The 26,455-nt window shown below is 37.0% G+C and overlaps 1 protein-coding gene and 1 long non-coding RNA gene across 2 annotated transcripts in view; one reads left to right on the top strand and one right to left on the bottom strand.

Moving 5' to 3' along the window:
• Nucleotides 1-9,789: 9,789 nt before the first annotated feature.
• Nucleotides 9,790-18,500, bottom strand: LOC116762055. Its single transcript, XR_004352211.1, has 3 exons — nucleotides 18,440-18,500; nucleotides 17,963-18,064; nucleotides 9,790-10,440 (listed from the first exon to the last, which is right to left on the bottom strand). It is a non-coding gene; the product is annotated as an uncharacterized LOC116762055 (long non-coding RNA).
• A 112-nt stretch (nucleotides 18,501-18,612) lies between these two features.
• PIGK (phosphatidylinositol glycan anchor biosynthesis class K) overlaps nucleotides 18,613-26,455 on the top strand; it is a 141,278-nt gene continuing 133,435 nt past the window's right edge. Inside the window, exons 1-2 of the mRNA XM_032605375.1 lie at nucleotides 18,613-18,728; nucleotides 22,139-22,192. Of these exons, the coding sequence (XP_032461266.1) occupies nucleotides 18,636-18,728; nucleotides 22,139-22,192 (147 nt within the window). The 5' untranslated portion in view covers nucleotides 18,613-18,635. The remainder of the gene's footprint in view (nucleotides 18,729-22,138; nucleotides 22,193-26,455) is intronic.

Here is a 26,455-nt window from a genome sequence, read left to right as displayed (position 1 = left end):
CTCAAATTTTATTGAGTGAAAAAACCAGTCATCAAATTCTGTTGATTCTACCTTCAAAATGCCCCTTGAATACACCTTCCCTTTCCACTACTGCTTTTTCTCTAGCTAGACTCTTATTAATTGAGAAGCAATGAAGGATAGTGGTTAAATATACAGGCTCAGGAGTAAGACATTTTGGGTTTGAATCCTAGCCTTAACACTTCCTACCCATGGACACTTTAAGCAAATTATTTAGCAACTGTATACTTAAGTTTAACTTCTGTAAAATGGAGATAATAGCATCTTCTTTATAGAGGTGTAATAAGAATATACATAAATAGGCAAATAATTAGCATATGAACATTATAAGCATTGTCTGTTAGCTATCACTACTTTTCTCATTTAAACTATTATTGTAGCCTCCTGTCTCTAGTATCTTTACCGCTGTCTTCCTAAAACATAAATTTGATTGCATTACTTTGCTACTTGGAAAAACACCTTTTTATAATGGCTGCATACTGTCCACAGGATGAAACTCAGCACTTGGCATTGAGTCCAAAGTTCTTCACAGTCTAGCCCCATTTCTCATCAGTCAGACCCATGCTCCTACATTCCAGTTACTTGGGTTACTCATCCTTCCTCAAAAATTAACAGCATGAAAAAAAAAAAATTAACAGCATGCTTTTCCCCAGTTTGTATCTTGGATTGTGTCCTTACCTCTGCCTGGAATTTTCCTTGCCCCTTCCGATCAGGCAAATTCTTATTCTTTCCCCCCATCTCTGAACACCCAGTTCTAATATTGCCTGCTCAGTGAAACCCTCCCTGACTCTTCCTAATAATAATTATAGCAATACTAAAAATAATGACAGCTGTTAAACTTACTGAGTACTTATCACATGCAAGCTATAATGCTTCACATTATTATCTCATTTAATCTTTTTTTTTTTTTTTTTTTTTTTTTTTGGTACGCGGGCCTCTCACTGTTGTGGCCTCTCCCGTTGCTGAGCACAGGCTCCGGACGCGCAGGCTCAGCGGCCGTGGCTCACGGGCCTAGCCGCTCCGCGGCATGTGGGATCTTCCCGGACCGGGACACGAACCTGTGTCCCCTGCATTGGCAGGCGGACTCTCAACCACTGCACCACCAGGGAAGCCCTCATTTTATCATTTTAATGACCTATGAGATAGGGCTAATGTTAGTCTCCATTATACAAATAGAAAAACTAGGCTTAGAGAAGTTAACTGGAATTAACGATTTCTCTACACTCCAGTAAGACTTTAATATACCTTCATCATAGCTCTAGAACCCTGTTACTCTATTATTTATTCAAGTGGCTGCTCTTTGCCTCCCTTCCTACAGAATGAGCCCCTTGCAACTAAGAACTGTGCTATTTAACTTTGCATCTATGGGGCTTCCTGTGATGCCTGGCACATGGTACTTAGTCAGAAAATGTTTCTCTTGCCCGAATTGTGTCTTCACTAAGATCTCCAAGATCAGTTTTAGACAATTTTCTCTAATTAAGTCTAAACTTTCTTTTGAATCCTTGAGACTGGCTTAAAATGGCCTTATTAACTTTTTTTTTTTTTGAAATAATTATAAATCTCCTTTAAAGAAGTGATGAAGAAAACAAGAGAGCTACACAGGGACATTAAAATTTGTTTTACTTACTGGAAAAATCAACTTAGATTTCAAATGATAAAAAGTTCCAACTGTAAAAAGAAATGAAATGTAAGCAAAGCATTCATATTCATTTTGTGGTACAAACAAAAGGAGTAAAAATGCATGTTTTTTTTTTACTTTTTTTTTTTTTTTTGCGGTATGCAGGCCTCTCACTGTTGTGGCCTCTTCCGTTGCGGAGCACAGGCTCCGGACGCACAGGCTCAGCGGCCATGGCTCATGGGCCCAGCCGCTCCGCGGCACGTGGGATCTTCCCGGACTGGGGCACGAACCCGTGTCCCCTGCATCGGCAGGCAGACTCTCAACCACTGCGCCACCAGGGGAAGCCCTGCATTTTATTTTGATTAAATTTGTTCTCAGACCTCTACACCTTAATGATGCCCTTAAGAACTAAAGTAACTTTTACTTTGTATTTTTTGAAACAATAGGATGCATCTATAGAAAATTATTGACATCATAACCCTACATATCTTTCACTGATATGTACTTCTGTATTCAAAACAATTTATCTCTTATTGGCGAAGAAGATTTTGAAACCACACACAGAAAGATTAGGCTTTTTCATCAGAACAGACAAATAAAATTCTATGAAAGATCTAATTTATGTGAAAATTTCATTTATTACCCCAAATATGCCACTACAGAGAGAGGTGTCTGGCAATGTGAAGTATAACTTAACTCTATTTTACTATTCCCATGGATAGAACTATTAGAAATACTAATTTGAATTTTGTAAAGATTTCCTTGAAGTTATGGGAAAAACAAGAACATTGAAAATAATTAATTTTATTAATTAAAACTCAGGAAGGCACTGGGAGTACATTTTGCAGTGCAGTTACAAATCAACTTACCAGAATAATTTTTGACCCCTTAGACCCACAGTTTGGTGTTCTATTGGGGCAGGCAGAGAACAAACTAGAGAACTTGCTGGAGACAGGGAATGGGGCTGACCATAATGGATGGGAAGAAGGAAATGCTAATAACTATTAACTGAACACTCATCATGTATCAGACACTGAACTAGGGGCTTTAGCATACATATATACACAATATCTCATGAAGTACGCATTATTATTAGCTCCACTTAGTATATGAGGACTAAGTTTAGAAGAATTATATAACTTGACCAAAGAGACATAGCTAGTAATGTCTAGCCGAGACCAGGACTGACTCCAAGGGCTCTCTCTCTCTCTCTCTCTCTATATATATATATATTAAAATAAATTTATTTATTTATTTATATTTATTTTTGGCTGTGTTGGGTCTTTGTTTCTGTGCAAGGGCTTTCTCCAGTTGCGGCGAGTGGGGGCCACTCTTCATTGCGGTGTGCGGGCCTCTTACTGTCGCGGCCTCTCCCGTCGCGGAGCACAGGCTCCAGACGCGCAGGCTCAGTAGTTGTGGCTCACGGGCTTAGCCACTCCGCGGCATGTGGGATCTTCCCAGACCAGGGCTCGAACCCATGTCCCCTGCACTGGCAGGCAGACTGCCAACCACTGTGCCAGCAGGGAAGCCCCAAGGGCTATACTTTTAACCACTAGGCCATAACAGACTCAAGAGACCAAAAGATGGCCTCTAGAGGTTCTATGTTCAGCTTTAGCCTCCATAGATAGCAATTCATGTTGGTTATATTTAAGATCATTAGGTTCAACAGAGGAAATTCAACAAATAGGATATTGAGAAAAGCATGCCTAGTCAAGACTGGTCACTGTTGGTCTTGGCGGCCTTGGAAGGGGCTCTACATCTAAAGTATGCTTCTTAGACAATAAGAAAATTAAATGCACAAATAGGAAGATTAAGGTGTACATACGGAATCATATAATTTTTGATGATAACTGCAGAAGCCTTACTGCCAAAACCATTATAAAGATGCAGTTTTTACAAAATTCACAAAAATCTCCAGAGGAGGTAGTTTACAAACTTCTTAAAAAACATTATGGTCATAAATTTCTTTCTGATGTCTAACCCAAATTTATGAAACTGAGATTAAAACCCTAATTTCCTTAGGTATAAATGATGATCATTTGCTCATCCATATACATTCAAGGAAGCTATACAAAATGCTGAGTTTAACTCTGCAGAGATGCAGTGACATTTGGGAATATTCAGGGTCATTACTTAAAATAATCTTTAGGCTGGTAAAATATTTTGTGAGTCTCAAAGAATTTCTTAGTTGTTGATGAATCTGTCCAGTGTTAATATATATAGCTAATACTAAAGGTCTAGTAATGATTATTAACTTATAGATTATTCATGCCCTTTAACTTTTGTCCTGCTCCCTTTGGCTGACTGCCCCATACAACTGTTTTGCTTATTTGCAATTTAAATCTATCCATCTTGCTATTTGTTAGCTGATGTGGTTAAAAATATTTTTTAGTACTGTAGTTAAAATAACAGTTAATCAAAATAAAATTATATATCACACATAGAATCATCATTTAAAAATGTCCCTACTTTTTCTTACTAATAATAGATTCATTTTGCTTTCTTTAACATACCATGTCGTTTTCTTTTAGAATAATTCACTGAATTTGGTCCTCACCAATTGTCTTTTCTTGTTCTGTAAGAATAACATGGTCTGTACTTTTTATTGATGCATTTCATTTATTAAAAAATTTTTTTATTGTGGTAAAAGTCACATATATAAAACATACTATTTTAACCATATTTAACTGTACAGTTCAGTGACGCTGAGTACATTCACATTGTTGTGCAACTCTCACCATCATCCATCTCCTGAATTTTTCACCTTCCTAAATTGAAACTGTGTCTCCATTAAACACTAACTCCCCATTCCCCCTCCCCCGCTAACTCCCAGCCCCTGGCATCTACCAATGTACTTTCTGACTCCATGAATTTGACTATTCTAGGTACCTTGTATAAGTGGAATCAAACAGTATTTGTCTGCACCCAATGTATATTAGAATGCATTTTTAAGGTTAACTTAATATATGTCCTGCAAACAGATTATACCATCTTTTTACTTTTCCCTGTGCTATACAGTAGGCCTTTATTTCTTAGAGAATTTTCAGGTTCATAGCAAAATTGAATGGAAAGTAGAGTTCCCTTATATTTTCTGCTCCCTCCTCTGCACCACACACACAATCTTTTTCACTATCGACATTCTGTACCACAGTGGCATATTTGTTACAAGTGATGTAATTATATTAACACCTAAAGTCCATAGTTTACATTAGGGTTCACTATTGGTGCGGTACATTCTATGGGTTGGTCAAATGTATTGTGACATGTGTCCACACTGTAGTATCATATAGAATAGCTTCACTGCCCTAAAAATTCTCTGTGCTCTGCCTATTCATCTCTCCCTTCCCCCAATTGCTGGCAACTACTAATCTTTTAAAAGTCTCTATGGTTTTGCCTTTTTCAGAAAGTTGTAGAGTTGGAAGCACATATTGATTGTATGTAGCTTTCACAAATTGGCTTTTCATTTAGTAATATACATTTAAGATTCCTCCACGTCTTTTTATGGCTTTATGGCCCATTTATTTTCAGTACTGAATAATATTCCACTGTGTGGATGTACCACAATTTATTTATCCATTCACCTACTGAAGGACATCTTGGTTGTTTCCAAGTTTTGGCAAAAATGAATAAACCTGCCATAAACATCCACATACAGGTTTTTGTGTGGACATAAGCCTTCAGCTCATTTGGGTAGATACTAGGGAGCACAATCACTGGACTGTGTGGTAAAAGTACATTTAATTTTGCAAGAAACTGCCAAACTGTCTTCCAAAGTAATTGTACCATTTTGCATTCCTACCAGCAATGTGGGAGAGTTCCTGTTGCTCCACATCCTTGCTAGCATTTGGTGTTGTCAGTGTTTAGATTTTGGCCATTCTAATACATGTATAGTGGTATCTCATTGTTTTAATTTGCATTTCTCTGATAACCTATGATGTGGATCATCTTTTCATATGCTTATTTGCCACCTGTATATCTTTTCTGGTGAAGTGTCTGTTCAGGTCTTTCGTCCATTTTAAAATATGGTATTCATTTTCTTATTTTCTTTCTGTATTTTGGATAACAGACCTTTATCAGATGTGTCTTTTTAAAATATTTTCTCCTATCTTATATTTTTAATATAAAAGTTTCCCATGATTTCTATAGTTATTCTTTCCCTCAGTTAGTATTCTTCATTATTTAAAATTTTTGAAATCTCATTTGCTCATATGTTTATTCAAAATACATTTATTGAACATTTTTATTTAGTATGTCCTAGATCATGGGAATACAAGATGAAAAAGGCATGGTCCTTGACCTCAAAGATGCAATCAGTCCACCATAAGAGACAATAAAACTATTGCTACAATAGAAATACATGTAGGGTGTTATGGTAACAAGAGACAGTTGTGACTCTTCTGGGAAAAAATAAGGTTAAATGAATAATGATAGCAATATCTGAGATTTATTTAGGAGGCTCTTAACTTTGTACCTGGCATTGTAGCCAAGAGTTTTATATATATCGTCGTATTTAAAGTTCACAGTAACTCTGTGAGGCATATATACTTTAATCTCATTAAATTAGGATTTCTGTTCAATGAAGGACAACATGAACCAAGGAGAAAAACCAATGACAGGAGGGGTAGAACATACCTGCAATGTCTAAAACCAATAAAGGATTAAATATCTGTACTTTGTAGGAACACCTGCAAATAAACAAGGAAAAGATAGAAAACACAACTGTAAAATGGGCAAAGAATATGAATAGGTAATTTACAAAAGAGGAACTCTAAAAGGTTAACAAGTATATGAAGACATGCTCAAAAGTGTCAGTATTCAGAGAAATGCAAATGCACATTAAAACCATGAGCTATCAGTTTACCCCTGTTAGAATGGGAAAAAAAGGAGAGAGAGAAATGACAAGTGGGGCACAGGAGTCCTCATGCACTGTTGGTAGTAGTTTACATGGACCATCTATTTTTGGAGAGAAATCTGGCTTTGCCGTGTGAAATTAAATATGCGTATCTTTTCCTCAGCGATTCTACTCCTCCTTCTTTGCTCACAGAATCCTAGCTTTTACTGAAAGCAGTTACCAGAGATCAGGGACAAACAGTGATTGACCTTGGTTACTATTAATCCTGTGCCCCTTTGTCACGTCTGGAAATAGGCATGTGACCAAGCCTTGGATAATCGCATGTAAGGCAAAGTCTGCTAGGAGGCCATTAAGATTGTCTTTCTTGATATGCAAGGATATGATATTTGGAGCTTCAGCAGCTATCCTGCTACAGTGACAAACAAATCAGGATCCCAGAGTCAATAGGCTGAGATGGCAGAACAGGACTCTTGGTCTTTGAAGAAATCATTGAGTTTGCAAACCAACCTTGAAACCACCTTTCAGTGCACTGCTTGCCTTGCCAAGTAATTATATATCTTTGGTTTAAATCACTGTTAGTGGAAGTTTCTGTTGCTTTTGGGCAAAATTATCCTTACTAATGCAGTGCACAAATGTTTGTTGAGTGAATAAATACTGGTTGCTATAATCATCATAAAACAAACTGTTCTTAGTCTCTATTTCTACAATAAGAGAGGTTAAAGAAGAGGACAAAATAAAGAATGCAGCCAGCATAATACTAAAATATATTTGTTGGTTATGAAAATAGCTACATTAGAGCCTATATTCGTTTCCTAGAGCTGCCATAACAAATTACCACCAACTAGGTGGTGTAAAACAACAGAAAATTTCTCTCACAGTTCTGGAGTCTATAAGTTGGAAATCAAAGTGTTGGCAGGGCTATGTTCTTTCTGAAGGCTCTGGGGAAGCACAGATCCTTCCTTGCTTCTTGCTAGCCTTTGGTGGCTCCTAGCAATACTTGGTTTTCCTTGGCTTTTAGTTGCCTTCCTCAACCACCTTACATGACTTTCTTCTCTCTGTGTGTGTCTCTCTGTGTGCTTTCCTCTTCTTATAAAGACATAAATAATTGGATTTAGGGGTCCACCCTAATCTAGTATGTTCTCATTTTGATCCTTATTTTTAAAAATTAATTAATTTATTTATTTTTGGCTGTGTAGTGTCTTCATTGCTGCATGCGGGCATTCTCTAGTTGCGGTGAGCAAGGGCTACTCTTCGTTGCGGTGCGCGGGCTTCTCATTGCGGTGGTTTCTTTTGTTGCGGAGCATGGGCTCTAGGCACGCGGGTTCAGTAGTTGTGGCACGCGGGCTCAGGAGTTGTGGCTTGCGGGTTCCAGAGTGCAGGCTTAGTAGTTGAGGCGCAAGGGCTTAGTTGCTCCACGGCATGTGGGATCTTCCTGGACCAGGGCTCGAACCTGTGTCCCCTGCATTGGCAGGAGGATTCTTAACCACTGTGCCACCAGGGAAGCCCCTTGATCCTTATTTTGATTACATCTGCAATGACCCTCTTTTCAAATAAGGTCACATTCTGAGGTTCCAGGCGTTCAAGAATTTTGGGAGGACACTATTCAATCCACCACAGATCCAAAATACTTTATTTATTTCATCTAAAGCAAGAATATCCGAATTCTAAATCTTCCATTTTATTATCACATTGATATCTTTACTTTTAGTCTCTCCTATTTGTAATTTAGCTGATATAAATCTCTGCTGCAACTGAAATTTAACTTCTTATTGTGTCATTGTTATTATAAGCCAATTCTACGTTACGACACTTTTTTATTGAACATAGGCACATTTATGCTGATTCTAATTAAAGGACATTATTGCTCAAAATGTTACAGACATCTAAGTGTACTGAGAAGCAAGCAAGTAAACAAATAAAAAGGATCACTTAAAATTGGTAAGATTTTATTTAGAAATTTTGATGTCACAGTAGTTATTAATGAGGGCATATTTATTATAGAGATGTTATTTTCCCCTCTACCCATCTGAAGGTAATCACAAATTATAGTTCGGAAAATTACTACTCATCTGGGAATTGTAACAGTTAGAAGATTTTAGTGTTGAGAAATTTGGTTTTTTTAATATCCAGTTATTTCATTTATGAAATTACTTTAAGAAAAATTCCTTTAGTGATACCCTTTGTGTTGATTTCAAAATAATTTTTGCTCTTTGTTCCTTTCCTTGTGTTCCTTAATTTTGATCTGATAAAAATAGCACTGTGATGGGCAAAGAACCTGGGTTTTAATTCCCTCAAGGTCAATGTTAAGTGCATTTCACAGCTCTTCTTGATAGATTGACTATCAAAAGGTAATACATCTCATAGTTTCCTAATGTAAGCTCTGGACAAAGAAGCTATTTAACCATTATTTTATTTTACTCCTTTTGTCCAGTGGCTTCAATTTATTAACTTAAATATTTCAATTGACTGAAGTATATGAGAGAAAGAGAGGAAAATGTCTGTTCATTAAGCTAAATTTGGCTAAATCAAGCCATATGAGCAGACCATTTCTAGCACTGAGCAGCTGTGTTTCCAGATATAAAGAGAGGGAGGAGTGTTAGTTATTCCTTTAAAAAAAACACTAGAAGGACTCATTTTTTATAATAGTAAAAGTGATATGTGCTCTTTACAGAAAATTAAGAAAATTTTGTTTTCCATCTCTGTCTGGCAAATTTCCATTTATCCTTTAGTTTTAAGCTGAAGTTCCTCAGGAAAGCATCCCCTGACTAGGTTAGCCTGCCCTAGGACATGATGACATCACCTGTACTTCTCCTTTGTTGAACTTCTCAAAATATAATTAATAATTTGTGTAATTGCCTGTTCCCTACTACATCTAAATTCCATGAGGGCAGGGGTCATCTCTATTTTATTCTCATTTGCAATCTCAGTTCCTAGCACATTCTCCAGCACAGATAGATGAATAACTGTTGAGGGACTTCCCTGGTGGCGCAGTAGTTAAAAATCCGCCTGCCAATGGAGGGGACATGGGTGCAGGCCCTGGTCTGGGAAGATTCCACGTGCCACAGAGCAACTAAGCCCCTGAGCCACAACTACTAAGCCTGCACTCTAGAGCCCATGAGCCACAACTCCTGAGCCCGCATGCCACCACTACTGAGGCCCACGCCCCTAGAGCCTCTGCTCCACAAGAGAAGCCACTGCAATGAGAAGTCCGTGCACCGTAATGAAGAGCAGACCCCGATCACCGCAACTAGAGGAAGCCCGCGTGCAGCAATGAAGACCCAATGCAGCCAAATAAATTTTAAAAAAAGAATATTTTTTAAAAATATTCAGTGTTCAACAGTTCATTCACTGTTGAGTGAATGAACAGGTACATGAATATTGAACATCCCCAATCTCAATACCCAGGACTGAAAACTGCTAACATTTTAGTAAGCTTCCTTCTTATTTTCATCTAATTTTTTACATGGTTGAGAGATTCCATATACAATTTATTTCACTTAATATTATCTAGTTTCTCTTTTAATGATTATTTATTTTTATTAAAGATGCTATACAAATCCATAATAAAACAAAAAAGTGTGAAGGATGGAGAGTAAAAGCCCTCTAAGACCCCAATCTTCATTCTCAGAACTCCAGAGGGCAATAACCACTGTTCACAGTTTAAATACCTACAGTAGTTTCCTATTGCTGCTGTAACAAATTACCATGAACTCAGTGGCTTAAAACAATCAAGTTTATCATCTTCTAGTTCTGGAGGTCAGAAGTCCAAAATGAGTTGGTAGAGCTGAGTTTCTTTTGCAGGTACTGGGGGAGAATCCATTTTCTTGCCTTTGCCAGCTTGTGAAACTACTCACGTTCCTCGGCTGGTGGCCCTTCATCACTCTGACTAATGTCTCTGTCATCACATCTCCTTTTCTTCTCTGATCCTCTTGCCTTCTTCTTATAAGTACCCCTGTGATTATAAAGGGCCAACCAAGATAATTCAATATAATCTCCCCAACTCAAGATTCTCTCTCTCTTTTTTTTTTTCAAGATTCTTAATCATATTTGCAAGTCCCTTTTGTCACTTTAGGTAAACACATTCACAGGCTCTAGGGAGCCATTATTTTGCCTACAACAGTACCTTTCTAGCAACTTTCTATAAAACACACAACTCCTCCCTCCCCTCCACACCACTCCAATATCTTCCTAAGAAAGGCTTTCAGAATGTCCCACACTTTACTGAACATGGTATAATTAAAGTATTTATTAAATGTCCTTGGGACTCCATAGAGTCTCAAAAGATGCTTAATGAATAAAAGCAATAAACAACTGGATAAAAATCAACTGAATAAAATCAGTTGCACTTGTAGGAAATTCTTAGCTCATGGAGAACTAAACTCTAGCAATTGTCTATGCACCAACAGAACCAGTGGCTTCTTGATTGACAAGGGAGCATTACACTACTCATAAGATACCAAGTTTTACATCACTAAAGTATTCAACATAACTTTCTGTCCAGATCATAATGGAATTTTCATGACAACATAGGATTTCCAAAAATGAGACTTTGAAGGGCATTTGCTCTACTCTTGCACTGAAGCAATGTTATTCTGCGTTAGTTCTGAAGTTAATGAGAAGGTCATGAGTTGGAAACTGATTACAGCCTAACAAACTATTATTTTTTTATTTCTAAGTTTTCAAACAAATACCTTTTATTTTTCTGATTTTTGGAACAGGAAGAAATACCAAAAACATTTTAATGCTGAGGACTAAAACTCCAAATTGCAAGGTACAAGAAGGTTGGTGAGAAGTAAACAAAAGTAACTGTATACCATCATATGAAAAGCAAGTCACATACAGAATAAAATTTGTTCCTGTACTATATCTACTAATTTAAATCATGATGCTAATAATTATCAAATTACTACTAAGTATTTTCTAAGGATATATTATATGTATAGGACTATATTCTAGGCTATATTCTAGTTCCTGATTGGGTTCACAAGAAATATAAAACCTAGGTCTACCATATGTTCTTTTCTTCCTTTTTAAAATTGTGTTAAACATAAAATCTACCATTTTTAAGTGTCCAGTTCAGTGGTGTTAAATACTTTCACATTGTTGTGCAGCCATCACCACCATCCATCCCCATAACAGCATGTGCTCTTTTTTTTTTTTAACATCTTATTGGAGTATAATTGCTTTACAAGGTTGTGTTAGCTTCTGCTGTATAACAAAGTGAAACAGCTATAAAATTCAAAGAGTCATGTACCATAATGTTCATTGCAGCTCTATTTACAATAGCCAGGACATGGAAGTAACCTAAGTGTCCATTGACAAATGAATGGATAAAAAAGATGTGGCACATAAATACAATGGAATATTACTCAGCCATAAAAAGAAACGAAATTGAGTTATTTGTAGTGAGGTGGATGGACCTAGAGTCTGTCATACAGAGTGAAGTAAGTCAGAAAGAGAAAAACAAATACTGTACGCTAACACATATATATGGAATCTAAAAAAAAACCAAAAACAAACTATTATTAAATGGTTCACTGGAAGGAGGGAAGAAAAGTATTTGAGGCCAAACTGAAATGGAATTTAAGATGGTGCAAAATTTTAAAAAAAAGTACTAGAAAATGATATAAATATACTGGAAAGAAATGTTTTTGCTTCATTTTAATTGATTTTTTCCACATGTATTTTATTGTGTATCTAATGTCTGTATCTAATTTTATTGAGTATTATCTTGCCCAAAGAAATATTTTGACTGTTGGATGTGAAATGTTTTCAGCAAATACTTGTGGTGCTGATTGTTGTAGCAAACAGATTTGCCTGTAGCAATTAAACTGTATAGTATAAACCACATTGCAAAATCTCTCTCAGGGGCCATGTTCTGATCCTGATTAAACTTATCCTTTCCACTCACCTCATTTTCTAACAAAATTTATTTAGTAGTCACAGAAGTACTTCTTATAATAAGTTAATGCAAGTCTGTCTTCCAAATTGCTCTGGGCAAATGTTTAAGTCAGACCTCACTTGTATATGAGTCCTAAACCTGGTCCACTTCCTGTGAGTCTTATGTTTAAAAAAAAGACACTACTATGCATTTAGTTGTAAGAGTCAAATATCCAAAAGTCATCTTTAAAATTGTCCTCTCTCCTACTTCCTAATCTATCATCATGTTCTGCTGGTTATAATCTTAAAATTCTTACTGGTTCTCTCCATTTTTCATCATCTTTACTCTTACCACTCTGGTCCAAGCTACCGTTGCCTGAACTGTAACAGCAGCTTCCCCAATGCTCTACCTGCAGCCATTCTCGTCTTTGGAGCCAGCATGATCTTTACCATCCTGAAGCTTTCCATGAACCTGACCCTCAAGGATTTGAAGGGAGCGGGCACCTGCTTAGCAATGCAGTTTCATCTTACAGCACTCTCTCTTTTGTTCTTGAACTGCAAGCACAATGTTATGAGTGATTAAAAAGCTCCTCTGATAAGGCAAGCTTCCATAGGTTCTTTGCAAGAGGTATTTCCTCTGCTTTGAAAGCTTTCCCCTCCCCTCCATCTTTGCTTCAATAACTCATTAATTTCAGTTCAGTCAATTTCCTCAGGGAAACCTAACCTGGTTTTTTCTTATAAGGTTTGGGTCCCCTACTAGGAACTCTCCTGTTAGACTTTTACATTTACTTAAATGCTTCTACTATTAATGTCTTTCTCCCCTGGACTGTAAGCTCCATGAGGGCAGAGACTTGCTCAGTTTTTGCTCTCTCTTCTGTTGCCTGTGACTAGCACAATGCTTGGTACATAACTGGTGTTATAAATATCCACCGAGCGAATGAATAACACAATGGTGTTCTTGGTGCACAAAAGAGAAGAGAGAAAAAGAGAACGAAAAAGAAGATATGATAGGGTGTAGGTAAGAGGAGAGAGCAAGAATAAACACTGATCCAACATGAGAATCAATAGAGTCAATCTGATTTATTGTTTGATTGAAGAACAATAGTGAAAACAGTACGGATAGACGAAAATGCTAATTCAAAAAGACACGTACACCCTAATGTTCATAGCATCACTATCACAATAGCCGAGATATGGAAGCAACCCAAGTGCCCAGAAACAGACAAATGGATAAAGAAGATATGATATATATGTGTATGTATACACACACACACACACACACACAAACACACACAATGGAATACTACTCAGCTGTAAAATGAATGAAACTCTGACATTTGTAGCAATGTGAATGGACCTAGAGAATATTATGCTTAGTGAGTACATCAGATAGAGAAAGACAAATACTGTATACTACTTATATACTACTTATATGTGGAATCTAAAAAATGATATTTGGGTTGGCCAAAAAAGTTCATTCGGGTTTTCCATAACATCTTAAGGAAAACCCCAAATGAACTTTTTGGCCAACCCAATACAAACAAATGCATATAGCAAAATGAGAAACAGGCTCACAGATATAGAAAACAAGTTAGTGGTTACCAGAGGGGAGAGGAAAGGCAGGAGGGGCAAATCAGGAGTAAGGGATTAAGAGATACGAACCTCTACGTACAAAATACATAAGCAACAAAGATATATTGTATAGTACAGGGAATTATAGCCATTGTTTTGTAATAACTTTTAATGGAGTATAATCTGTAAAAATGCTGATTCACTATGCTGTGCACCTGAAACTAATATAATACTGTTAATCAACTATACGTCAATTTTTAAAAAAGGCTATTTAAAAACCTAGCATGGATAGACTTCATGGTTTACTTACTGTGAGACTCAGGCATAAAAACTTTATTAGAGAAGCCATGAATACACATGTATAGATGTGTGTAATTTTGATCTGATAATCAAATGCTTTTCTCTTTTAGTTGCTAAGTCAATTATTCATTTAATGAATAACTGAATTGAACTGTAGTCTAAATGCAGACTCTGGTTAACAACTTTTTAAAAAAAGATTGAGATAGAATGACATAAATATTGTATCAGTTTTAGGTGTACAACATAATGATTTGATATATGCATATACTGCAAAATGACTGCCACAATAAGTCTGGTTAACATCCATCATCATATAGTAACAATTTTTTTCTTGTGATGAAAACTTAAAAAAAAAATTAATTAATTATTTTTTGGCTGTGTTGGGTTTTCGTTGCTGCGTGTGGGCTTTCTCCAGTTGCGGCAAGTGGGGGCCTACTCTTCCTTGCAGTGTGCGGGCTTCTCATTGCGGTGGCTTCTCTAGTTGTGGAGCAAGGGGTCTAGGCACGTGGGCTCAGTAGTTGTGGCTCACGGGCTCTAGACCGCAGGCTCAGCAGTTGTGGTGCACGGGCTTATTTGCTCTGCGGCATGTGGAATCTTCCCGGACCAGGGCTTGAACCGTGTCCCCTGTATTGGCAGGCGGATTCTTAACCACTGCACCACCAGGGAAGCCCGATGAGAACTTTTAAGATCTATTCTCTTAACAACTTTCAAGATCTATTCTCTTAACAACTTTCAAATATACAATACTGTATTGTTAATCACAGTCACCATTCCCAGGATTTATTTGTTTAAGTGGAAGTTTATACATTTTGAATGCCTTCACTCCTCTTGCCCACCCTCTGCCCTCTGCCTCTGGCACCACCGATCTGTTCTCTGTATCTGAGTATCATTAACAATTCTAACCAAATTTTAAACTATGCTATTTCACATATTAACAGATTAAAAAATTATTATTTCCCACTTTGAGTAGTGTTTAAAACTGCTCATGTGTCCTACATTAAGGTCTGAAGCTAGCCACCCCATACTTGAAAATCAGTGGTTCAATGAAAAAAGAGGAATAGAAGTCTACTTCTTTCACATAACAATGAGTATTTACTCAAATCCAAGAGCTAATGACAGACTTAATGGAAAAGTGCTAAAGCCATTCTTTTAAAATTAAAATGAAACAAGAAAATCTTCTGCAATTAATATATTAATTAATATTAAGACGTAACATAAGCCATGAAAATGAAACATTGATCCAAGATACAATACAAGAAATAATACTGGAAAGGAAGATACAAAAAGATAATTTGCAGATAACATTACTGTAAAACTAGGAAAGCCAAAACAATTTGTCAAACAAAAGTTTTAAATAATTTTGAATATTAAGATACTTAAATAATTCTTATTAAAATAATGAAAAAGCAGTTGGACACAAAATATGACCTGCATCCCAACAATAACTGAACAGAATACATAATATTATATATTATTTATAATCATTTATATATATATTTCCTACATAATGAAAAGGACATCCATTAAGAGTAACAACAAATGTTAAAAATGCTTACGAAGTAGCTTAATTTAGTGACCTCTGACTTAGAGTTTTACTGAGAAATTTAAAAAAGCAACCACAAATAAATGAAATTACCATATTCCTGAATGAGAGACTAAATATAAAGATGTCAGCTTCTCTCAAATTTATTAACAGATTTTTCATAATCCCATTGAAAAAACCCAAATAGTATTTTTTTTAATAAATTGAAAGAAGGATTATAAAATTCAGTTGGAAAATTACCAGGCAAAATCATCAAAGAATTTCATGAAAAATGAAGTGTACTGAAACGGTTAGCCCTAATGGCCAAATATCAAAACATATTAAAAGCAACAATAATTAAAATAACATGGGGGGACTTCCCTGGTGTTGAGAGTCTGCCTTCCAATGCGGGGGATGCGGGTTCAATCTTGGTCGGGGAACTGCGATCCCACATGCTGTGGGGCAACTGAGCCTGTGAGCTGCAGCTATTGAGCCCATGCCACAACTAGAGAGCCTGTGTGCTGCAACTACAGAGCCCACGTGCTCTGGAGTCTGTGCACCACAACTAGAGAGAAGCTTGCTCACCACAACTAGAGAGAAGCCTACACCCCTCAATGAAAGATCCCATGTGCTATACCTAAGACCTGACCCAGCCAAAAATATAAATAAATAAATAAATATTAAAAAAAAAAAAACCATGGTTCTGGCCCCAAATTAGACACCTATTTTAATTGAAGAGAACAGAGTCTAGAAATATTCTATTTCTTATAAGAATTTAATCCAAGAGATATCATGAGTCAATAAGAAAGGTAAGCATTATGTAGAAAATTATACTGGATAATTAAATACCAATTTTGATAAAAGTAGTGGTAGATCATTATAGCAATGGCTCCTACAGAATCATGTCTCCCTGTTTCTACATCCTTGTGTCTCTGGGTGTGGACACACCACAAAGTTTTGGATGGTTTGTTATGCAGCAGTACCCAACATATTAAAACATCTTATAGAATATACCAAAATATATTCCAGATAGTTGAAGAGTTAAATATAAAATTAAAAGAAAATAAAATTTTGGTCTGAGACCTAAATGAACTTGAGGCATTCAGGTACAAGACATGGTGGTAGTGTGCTAACTTTCTTATTTTCACAAGGGAAAGCCTGAAATTTGACTACCTAACATTAAAGATATCACAAAGTGCAAAAGCAAGAGAAACAAAATGGAAAGAGAGACAAGAGACTGGGAAAGCAATAGCATAAAATATGGCTAGGGTCAATGTCACTTCTTTATAAAGATATCGTTCAAACTCATATGTAAAACAAAGCTATGAACATATAATTTACATCAGAGGATGTACAGATATTTTATAAAACAATTACTATCTTGATAGTAATTAAAGAATTAGAAGTAGAACAACCTTGAGGTAACACTTTATCCCAAGGAATTTAGAAAAAAATGGTATAATTTGGTCTTAGGTTGTGTATTTTGATGGCACTGTAGATTTGTACACTTTGGAGAGAAACATCATTCATAGCCACTAAAACTTGTGTATCCTTTGACTCAACATTCCTACTCCAGGAAAATTATCCAAAGAAAGTAATTCGCAAGTGTAAAAAGCCAATACCCAAACATACTCTTTTTTTTTTTTTTTTTTTTGCGGTACGTGGGCCTCTCATTGTTGTGGCCTCTCCCGTTGCAGATCACAGGCTCCGGACGCGCAGGCTCAGTGGCCATGGCTCACGGGCCCAGCCGCTCCGCGGCACGTGGGATCCTCCCAGACCGGGGCACGAACCCGTGTCCCCTGCATCGGCAGGCGGACTCTCATCCACTGCGCCACCAGGGAAGCCCCCAAACATACTCTTTACAATATTATTTTAATAGTAAACCGTTGAGACTTTGTATTGCCCCAAATAAGGGCAATTACTTTGGCTGAGGCATAAGAATTCCATGTTACCATTAAATGTTAAATTTATGAAGATTAGGAAGCAGCATAAACACATGTTAATGTCATGCTAGATGCAAAGCAGAATTTAAATGCATATAACGAACATAATGGAATGAATACACATGATCTTATTAAATCCTCAGACTCTGAGATGTCTTAGCTCTATAATTACAGAAGAAACAAAAATTTCACTAATTTCTCCAGGTTCATACTTTTAATAGGTAATAGACCCCAAGCCTGTTAGCTGAAGCACTCACCCATCTTTTCATTTGTAATTGATCCAATTACTCATCTTTTTGTGCGCCAAAGCTTACTCTTCCCACCACATCATGCTTCATATAGTCAAAGTACTGGCAGCCCTACGCGAAAAAGGAAATAATTTCTTAAAGTTTATGGGCTCACACGTTTTTCTCTCTCACCTTTCAAAAAAGTTTTAAAATGCTACATCCATTTTACGATATAAAAATCAAAATGTAGGGCTTCCCTGGTGGCGCAATGGTTGAGAGTCTGCCTGCCGATGCACGGGACACGGGTTCGTGCCCCGGTCCGGGAAGATCCCACAGGTAGCGGAGCGGCTAGGCCCGTGAGCCATGGCCGCTGAGCCTGCGCGTCCGGAGCCTGTGCTCCGCAACGGGAGAGGCCACGACAGTGAGAGGCCCACGTACAACAACAACAACAACAACAACAACAAAAATCAAAAACGTAGTCAAAGATAAAGTACTCAAGTCCTTCACCTACTGTGCCCCAGTTACCCGGGAAACTCAAGGTCTACGGAAGCGCGGGCTTCTAAAGGCGGGCGAGGGGCCAGGAGGCGGGGCAGGAGTCGCAAAGAAAAAAAAAACCAAAACAAAAGTACGCAAAACCCTGCCCCGCGCTGCTTTACGGCACTCGCTCCGCCCCTCCAGGTGCGCGAGTCTGAAGCCGGCAAACATGGCCGACACCTGTTTTCTCGGCCAGGGTTTCTCTACCCTGGTAGGGTTATTGCTCTTGCCCTTCGGCAGCTTGGCCGCTAGTCAGATCGAGGTAGGAGTCAGGCCCTCTGAACGACAGGGCCCTGGGGGGACAGCTGTGGCCTGACTGTCAGCGCCCAGCAGATGTCCGATACACAGCCGCCGAGGGAAGCCTTCTGGAGTCACCCACCAGCCTCTTCCTAGGCTGACTGGGCTGTGGGGAGGGTGTCGCAGGGGACGGGATAGGACAGTGTCCGTCTGTTTAAGCCTTTTAAAACGGTTAATGAAAAGAATCAAGTCCTGGGGGCGGGGGAGGGCCTGATCCTTTGCTCCGACTAGCGTGCAGTCCCTAGCTGGTGAAAGGTCAGCGCATGAATGCCGCACCTACTTTTCCCTGCTACCAAACTATAACGCTCTCCTTTAATAGGAGTCAGATGGATACGGTGTTTTATTTTTGGCTCACACTACGTTCTGGCGCGTTACAAAGCTTTTACTATCCCCTGTAGTCTGACAATACCTTCGTCCAGTTCTGCAGCCTACATCTCTAGCATCATTTTTCAGAATATCCAGCTGGCTTAGGGGCCCAGATAGCAGACAGTTGAAAATTTGTGTCCAAAGTTTTATATTCTGCCTACCCCACCTCCTGTGGGGTTGCTTCTAAGCTAGAAACCTAGGGTTTTTAAAAATTAACTCCTCTCTTTATTTCACATTTTAATCATCACTAAATTCTATGTTCTGAACTTTTAAAATTGCTTTCACCTGTCCAGTTCGACTGGCTTAATGCAGGCCCTGGTCATTTCTTGCTTAGATTATTGCAATAACTTTATCTTTTTTCCTCTAGGCTTCCAAACTCCCTTACTTTAGTCTTCATCAAATGTAAACCTGATCAGGTTATTCTTCTGATTGAATCTTTTCAGTATTTTTTTCATTACATACAGAGTAGAGTCTAAACATCATGATCTGGTCTCTAAGCAGAGACTTTTCCATTCTTCATATAGGACCCCAGTCTCCCCACCATCTCAGACCTTGAGCTTAGACCAGCGGCTCAAAACTTTTTGAATACACATCCCTACCAGTTAAAAAGAGAGTATGCACTCCCTCTTTCTATTCATGAATTATTGCTAATTTATATATTCAGTATTTATAAAGCATATTGTTTAGATAATGTAAACTTAAATAGAAGTTCTATTTTCCTTATTTAGTAGGTTATTTTGTATACTTCATTTTGGATACCATTACTCTTTTTTGTAGTTACACAGTTGTGCTTTTTTACATTACCATATTTCATTCCTCCAGTTTCTTCTGTTTGCTTATTTACTAAATGCAGTAAAAGCTAACCTCTGTAGAATCTTTCCCTATCCTTTACTTTTGCCTTTACTGTTGTAATTTGTGCACTTAGCTAGTATAGCACTCGTCTCTTATAACCCATGTATTCTTTGTACTCTATATTACATCATCTTTCACTTAGAGGACAATAGCTGTCTAATTGGTCTGGCTCAAGTCATTCTTTTTTCTTTCCAGTCTGTTCTCCAAGCTGCAGCCCAAGTAACTTTTAAATATGCAAATCCGATCATGTCACCCGTATATACCTTAATGCTGCTTTAACGATAAAGAACTAAATCTTGATTATGACCCATAAACAAGGCCTTGCATTCTTTGGCTCCTGCCTACACCTCCAGTTCTCTCTCCCGCTCTCTCTTTTTCAAACTTCTAGTTGTGCTAATCTTTCAGTTTCTAGAAATTTTTAAGCTTCCTTCTGCCATTTGGGCTCATGTTCCCTCTGTCTGGAATTATCTTCCCTCTTCTCATTATCTTTTGGATCCTAACCAAATGTCACTTCTCTAGAGAAACCTTCCCTGACATCGCTGCCTACCCTTCCTCCTCCCATTCCCTGATCAGGTTAGGTTCCCCTATTATACTCTTTTATGATACTGTATATCTTACCTTTATAGAATTTGTAGTTTGTCCTTATCTGCTTAATGTATGTCTATCAAATTGGATAGTAACCTCTTTGGAGGCAAGTACTAGCACTATTTTTGCCCATCATTGTATTCTGAGCACTGAACAGGGACTGGCACATGGTACCCAATGAATGTGATGAATGAATGAACGTTACATAGTAGTGTAATGTGTTTGCATGCTTGTCTTCTTTATTGAACTCTGGGATTCTTGAGAGAAAGCAGCATGCTTTTTAGTGACTTTTTTGCATCCCTGTACATTACATGGTACCTGGCACATAATAGGTGCTCCACTATGTGTAGAATGAATGAATAACTTTGCAGTGTCTATATTGTCTAAACAATCACAAAAGAGTTTTGCCATCTCGATTTTTTCACTGAAGTCTTAATGATGTGAGGATTTTGGAGCTGGAAGGGACATTAGAGGTTATCGGGTCAACTCCCATTTCTACATGAGGAAAATCAAGTCTACAGAGCTAAATGACTTAACTCCATTCTCACAGTCAGATCTTCAGATTCCTAAACCACTATAGCACATTGCTTTCTTTAGCATCTATGCAGCTGTTGAGAAAGTTTAAAAAGAAATATATATATATATATATATATATGGCGCGCGCACACACACACATATATGATGCACACACACATATATGACACACACACACTGAGTGAATTTTTTATTTCATTCTTTCTGAAATTTTCTTGCCAGCTGAAAATTAAAACAGCTAATATTTGTTATACAATTACTATGTTCTAGTCACCATTCCTACATTCTGTGAGTCAGGTAATGTTATCATTTTATAGGTGGGGAAATGGAAGTACAAAGAAATTAAGCAGCTTTCCTAAGTTTATACAGCTAGTAAGTAGTAGGGTCCAGATTTGAATCCAGGCAGTCTGACTGTTCTAGTAATTCATACTGTTTAGGGGCAGATCTGAAATCATTATGGTTTATATTCACTATTATTTTAATATATAATAAAAGTCATATTCATTAGGTGTCTGGATGGTATTGGATGCTGAGGTTTTTAATGTCCCATGATGGTAAATATAATTCAGACTTTAACAGATTAGCAAAATGGTACATGGAAGTATGCTAGAGAATGTGTTTAATCACATATATTGGTGAGTTAAAATAAAATAATAGGAAGCACTCAGCACAGAGTAGGAGCGAATATTGAATGAAATTTCGGCAGGAAGGGTATTAATATATGTGAATCAAGAAATGAAATGTCATTCACAATTTGAAGATTGAATAGAAAATGAGAAGCATGAGGAAGAGCTGACTGCATTTGAGATAAAGTGTTTAAAAACAAAAATCCCCTCTTGCAGTAGCCTCCTGCTCCCCCCAAATAAAACTATTTTGTCTTTCATAAGGTCAGATACTAGAATATTTATAAACTTGCATAATGATGGCTTACTGTTATTACAACTGTGAAAACTCCGTGAATCGTAACTGTCCTTTATCAGTCTTTATTCTGGGAAATGTGACTTTCTTTTAAGCTTTTTGCTATTATTTGACTAATAGGATCAAGCGGAACAGTTCTTTAGAAGTGGCCATACGAACAACTGGGCGGTTTTGGTAAGTGTATTCTATAAAGGTATACCTTGTTGTTTACATTAGATGTGTATCTGAGAAATTTTGTGTGAATCAAATTCTTGAAAATAATTTATATCTTATAACAGAAATTATTTTCATTTGGCTATATTTAAATTGATCACATCAACTAATAATATCCTTTGTCTTCAGTGTGTCTGTCAAGTGGTGATGTGTAAATACATGGAAAAATAAATTAGGGATCCTATTGTGAAAGGGAGCATTTTATAAAGTGTAGAGTTATTTTAATGATGGAAACTAGTAATTGTATTTCTTATCTGTAATATTTGTTTATAGATACTCTCTACTTTGGCTATTTTGTTTTTATTTGTTTTTTTGTCTTTTTTTAATTTGTTTTTTGTAAACATTTATGTTTACAAAAATAAATGATCATTGTAGAAAATTCAAATTATACAGAAAAGTTTAGAAGACAAATTAATTTTATGTTACTGTGATTAAATAGAATAGCAACGTGGGTTCATGACTCATTTTCTTGTTCTTCAGGAACAAAAACCTTTTATATGCTACTGCCTCGTAAGAGATTTTATGAAGGAATTGAACAAAAGCTGCTCATGATAAGGAGATAGGTTTTCAGTGACCACTTAAATTGGGGAAAACTATGAGGAGGCAGGCCATGATCCACCAATTTGAGAAGATAACTTGCTCTATAGGAAACTAAGGGCACTTCCAATTAGTCTCTCTATAGAAATTCTTAAAAGAGGGAATAACTGCCTATGTGCGACAGCTAATTGCCAAAGGGCTCATCTTTTAGAATAGGAGCCTATTAGCTTATGCTACACACACATTGAAGTCTTCCTTGATCTGGGAAACCTTTAACTGAGCCCCTCTCTAATCTCAGCAACCTAGGTCTCAGCTGAGAAATAGAAGGTGAAAAAGAATTACTTCTGAGTATTTGACAACTGCAGTTTTCATGTTTTGTGCAATATTTTACACATTAACTCAGACTTAGTAGAGTGAGACTTCAATAAATTGTACTTTCTTAAGTGGAAAATTATGAAATTTGACCAGGGCCAAGTTGAAAGTATAAAACATACATTTCTTTAAATGTTACGTAGTTCAAATTAAAGAAAAAAATATGTTTTTCCTCCCAGTTTGAATTAATTTTAATCTTGACTAGATGATCAGAGGTAAATGAAATGCCCCTTCGCTCTTGTAATATGATTGAGAAAACTTGCCACCAGAGGGAGATAGAAGGAAAATCGGATGCTATTTTAGTTTCAGGATCTGCTTTGAATAAAACATTTTTGTCTCTGTTTAATAAAAAATGTTACAAAGATAATCCATACTCATGGTTAAAAAAAATAATACTGATGGGTAGTGATTTTGTTTCTAGCTTTTTGGTTTTGATTTTTGCTAATGTAGGCAATATTATAGTGAAAGGGCTTGAACACATATTTTTACATGCTTATATGAGCTAAATAAAAAAATAAGTACATTTTCAAACTTGATATATGTTGCAAATTACCCTCTTAGAAGCTTTATATTAGTTCACATTCCCATAAATAGGATACGAGTGTTTTGTCCTCATATCTATAGTATTTGCCCTCATACTATTGGCAAGGGTATTGTCAATTTAAATTTACCATTTAAATTGTTGTATAACTACTTTACAATGTTGTGTTAGTTTCTGCTGTACAACTAAGTGAATCAGCTATATGTATACACATATGCCCTCCCTCTTGGACCTCCCTCCCCACAACACCCATCCGACCCATCTAAGTCATCACAGAGCACCAGGCTAAGCTCCCTGTGCTATACAGCAGGTCCCCACTAGCTAGCTATTTTACACATGATAGTGTACATATGTCAATCCTAATCTCCCTATTCATCCCACCCTCCCTTTCCCCCCGTGTCCACACATCCGTTCTCTACATCTGCGTCTCTATTCCTGCCCTGCAAATAGGTTCATCTGTACCATTTTTCTAGATTCCACATATATGCGTTAATACATGATATTTGTTTTTCTCTTTCTGACTTACTTCACTCTGTGTGACAGACTCTAGGTCCATCCACCTCACTACAGATGACTCAATTTCGTTTCTATTTATGGCTAAGATTCCATTGTATATATGTGCCACATCTTCTTTTTCCATTCATCTGTCTATGGACACTTAGGTTTCTTCCATGTCCTGGCTATTGTAAATACTGCTGCAATGAACATTGTGGTACATGACTCTTTTTGAATTATGGTTTTCTCAGGGTATATGCCCAGTAATGGGATTGCTGGGTCATATGGTAGTTCTATTTTTAGTTTTTTAAGGAACCACCATACTGTTCTCCATAGTGGCTGTATCAATTTACATTCCCACCAACAGTGCAAGAGGGTTCCTGTTCTCCACACCCTCTCCAGCATTTATTGTTTGTAGATGTTTTGATGATGGCCATTCTGACTGGTGTGAGGTGATACCTCATTGTAGTTTTGATTTGCATTTCTCTAATAATTAGTGATGTTGAGCATCTTTTCATGTGCTTCTTGCCCACCTGTATGTCTTCTTTGGAGAAATGTCTATTTAGGTCTTCTGCCCATTTTTATATTGGGTTGTTTGTTTTTTTGATATTGAGCTGCATGAGTTGTTTGTAAATTTTCGAGATTACTCCTTTGTCAGTTGCTTTGATTGCAAATATTTTCTCCCATTCTGAGTGTTGTCTTTTTGTCTTGTTTGTGGTTTCCTTTGCTGTGCAAAAGCTTTGAAGTTTCATTAGGTCCTATTTGTTTGTTTTTATTTCCATTTCTCTAGGAGGTGGGTCAAAAAGGATCTTGCTGTGATTTATGTCATAGAGTGTTCTGCCTATGTTTTCCTCTAAGAGTTTTATAGTGTCTAGCCTTACATTTTGGCCTTTAATCCATTTTGAGTTTATTTTTATGTATGGTATTAGGTAGTGTTCTAATTTCATTCTTTTACATGTAGCTGTCCAGTTTTCCCAGCACCACTTATGAAGAGACTGTCTTTTCTCCATTGTATATTCTTGCCTCCTTTGTCATAGATTAGGTGACCACAGGTGCATGGGTTTATCTCTGGGTTTTCTATCCTGTACCATTGATCTATCTTTCTGTTTTTGTGCCAGTACCGTACTATCTTGATTACTGTAGATTTGTAGTATAGTCTGAAGTCAGGGAGCTTGATTCCTCCAGCTCCATTTTTCGTTCTCAAGATTGCTTTGGCTATTTGGGGTCTTTTTTTTTTTTTTTTTTAATTTGGGGTCTTTTGTGTTTCCATACAAATTGTAAAATTTTTTGTTGTAATTCTGTGAAAAATGCCATTGGTAATTTGATAGGGATTGCACTGAATCTGTAGATTGCTTTGGGTAGTATAGTCATTTTCACAATATTGATTATTCCAATCCAAGAACATGGTATATCTCTTCATCTGTTTTTGTCATCTTTGGTTTCTTTCATCAGTGTTTTATATTTTTCTGAGTACAGGGCTTTTGCCTCCTTAGGTTTATGCCTAGGTATTTTATTCTTTTTGTTGTGATGGTAAATGGGATAGTTTCCATAATTTCTCTTTCTGATCTTTCACTGTTAGTGTATAGGAATGCAAGATATCTCTGTGCATTAATTTTGCATCCTGCAACTTTACCAAATTCACTGATTAGCTCTAGTGGTTTTCTGGTGGCATCTTTGTGATTTTCTATGTATAGTGTCATGTCATCTGCAAACAGTGACAGTTTTCCTTCTTCTTTTCCAATTTATATTCCTTTTATTTCTTTTTCTTCTCTGACTGCCATGCCTAGGACTTCCAAAACTATGTTGAATAATGGTGGTGAGAGTGGACATCCTTGTCTTTTTCCTGATCTTAGAGCAGATGCTTTCAGTTTTTCACCATTGAGAATGATGTTTGCTGTGGGTTTGTCATATATCGCCTTTATTATGTTGAGGTAGGTTCCCTCTGTGCCCACTTTCTGGAGAGTTTTTATCATAAATGGATGTTGAATTTTTTCAAAAGATTTTTCTGCATCTATTGAGATGATCATTTGGTTTTATTCTTTAATTTGTTAATATGGTGTATCACATTGGTTGATTTACCTATATTGAAGAATCCTTGCATCCCTGGGATAAATCCCAGTTGATCATGGTGTATGATCCTTTTAATATGTTGTTGGATTCTGTTTGCTAGTATTTTGTTGAGGTTTTTGCATCTATGTTCATCAGTGATATTGGTGTGTAATTTTCTTTCTTTGTGATGTCTTTGTCTGGTTTTGGTATCAGGGTGATGGTGGCCTCAT

The sequence above is a fragment of the Phocoena sinus genome, chromosome 1 (assembly GCF_008692025.1).
Source record: "Phocoena sinus isolate mPhoSin1 chromosome 1, mPhoSin1.pri, whole genome shotgun sequence".
In the NCBI taxonomy this organism is placed as follows: domain Eukaryota; kingdom Metazoa; phylum Chordata; class Mammalia; order Artiodactyla; family Phocoenidae; genus Phocoena; species Phocoena sinus.
The sequence above is the reverse complement of the archived record's forward strand: the minus strand, read 5'-3'. Positions and strand labels throughout refer to the sequence as shown.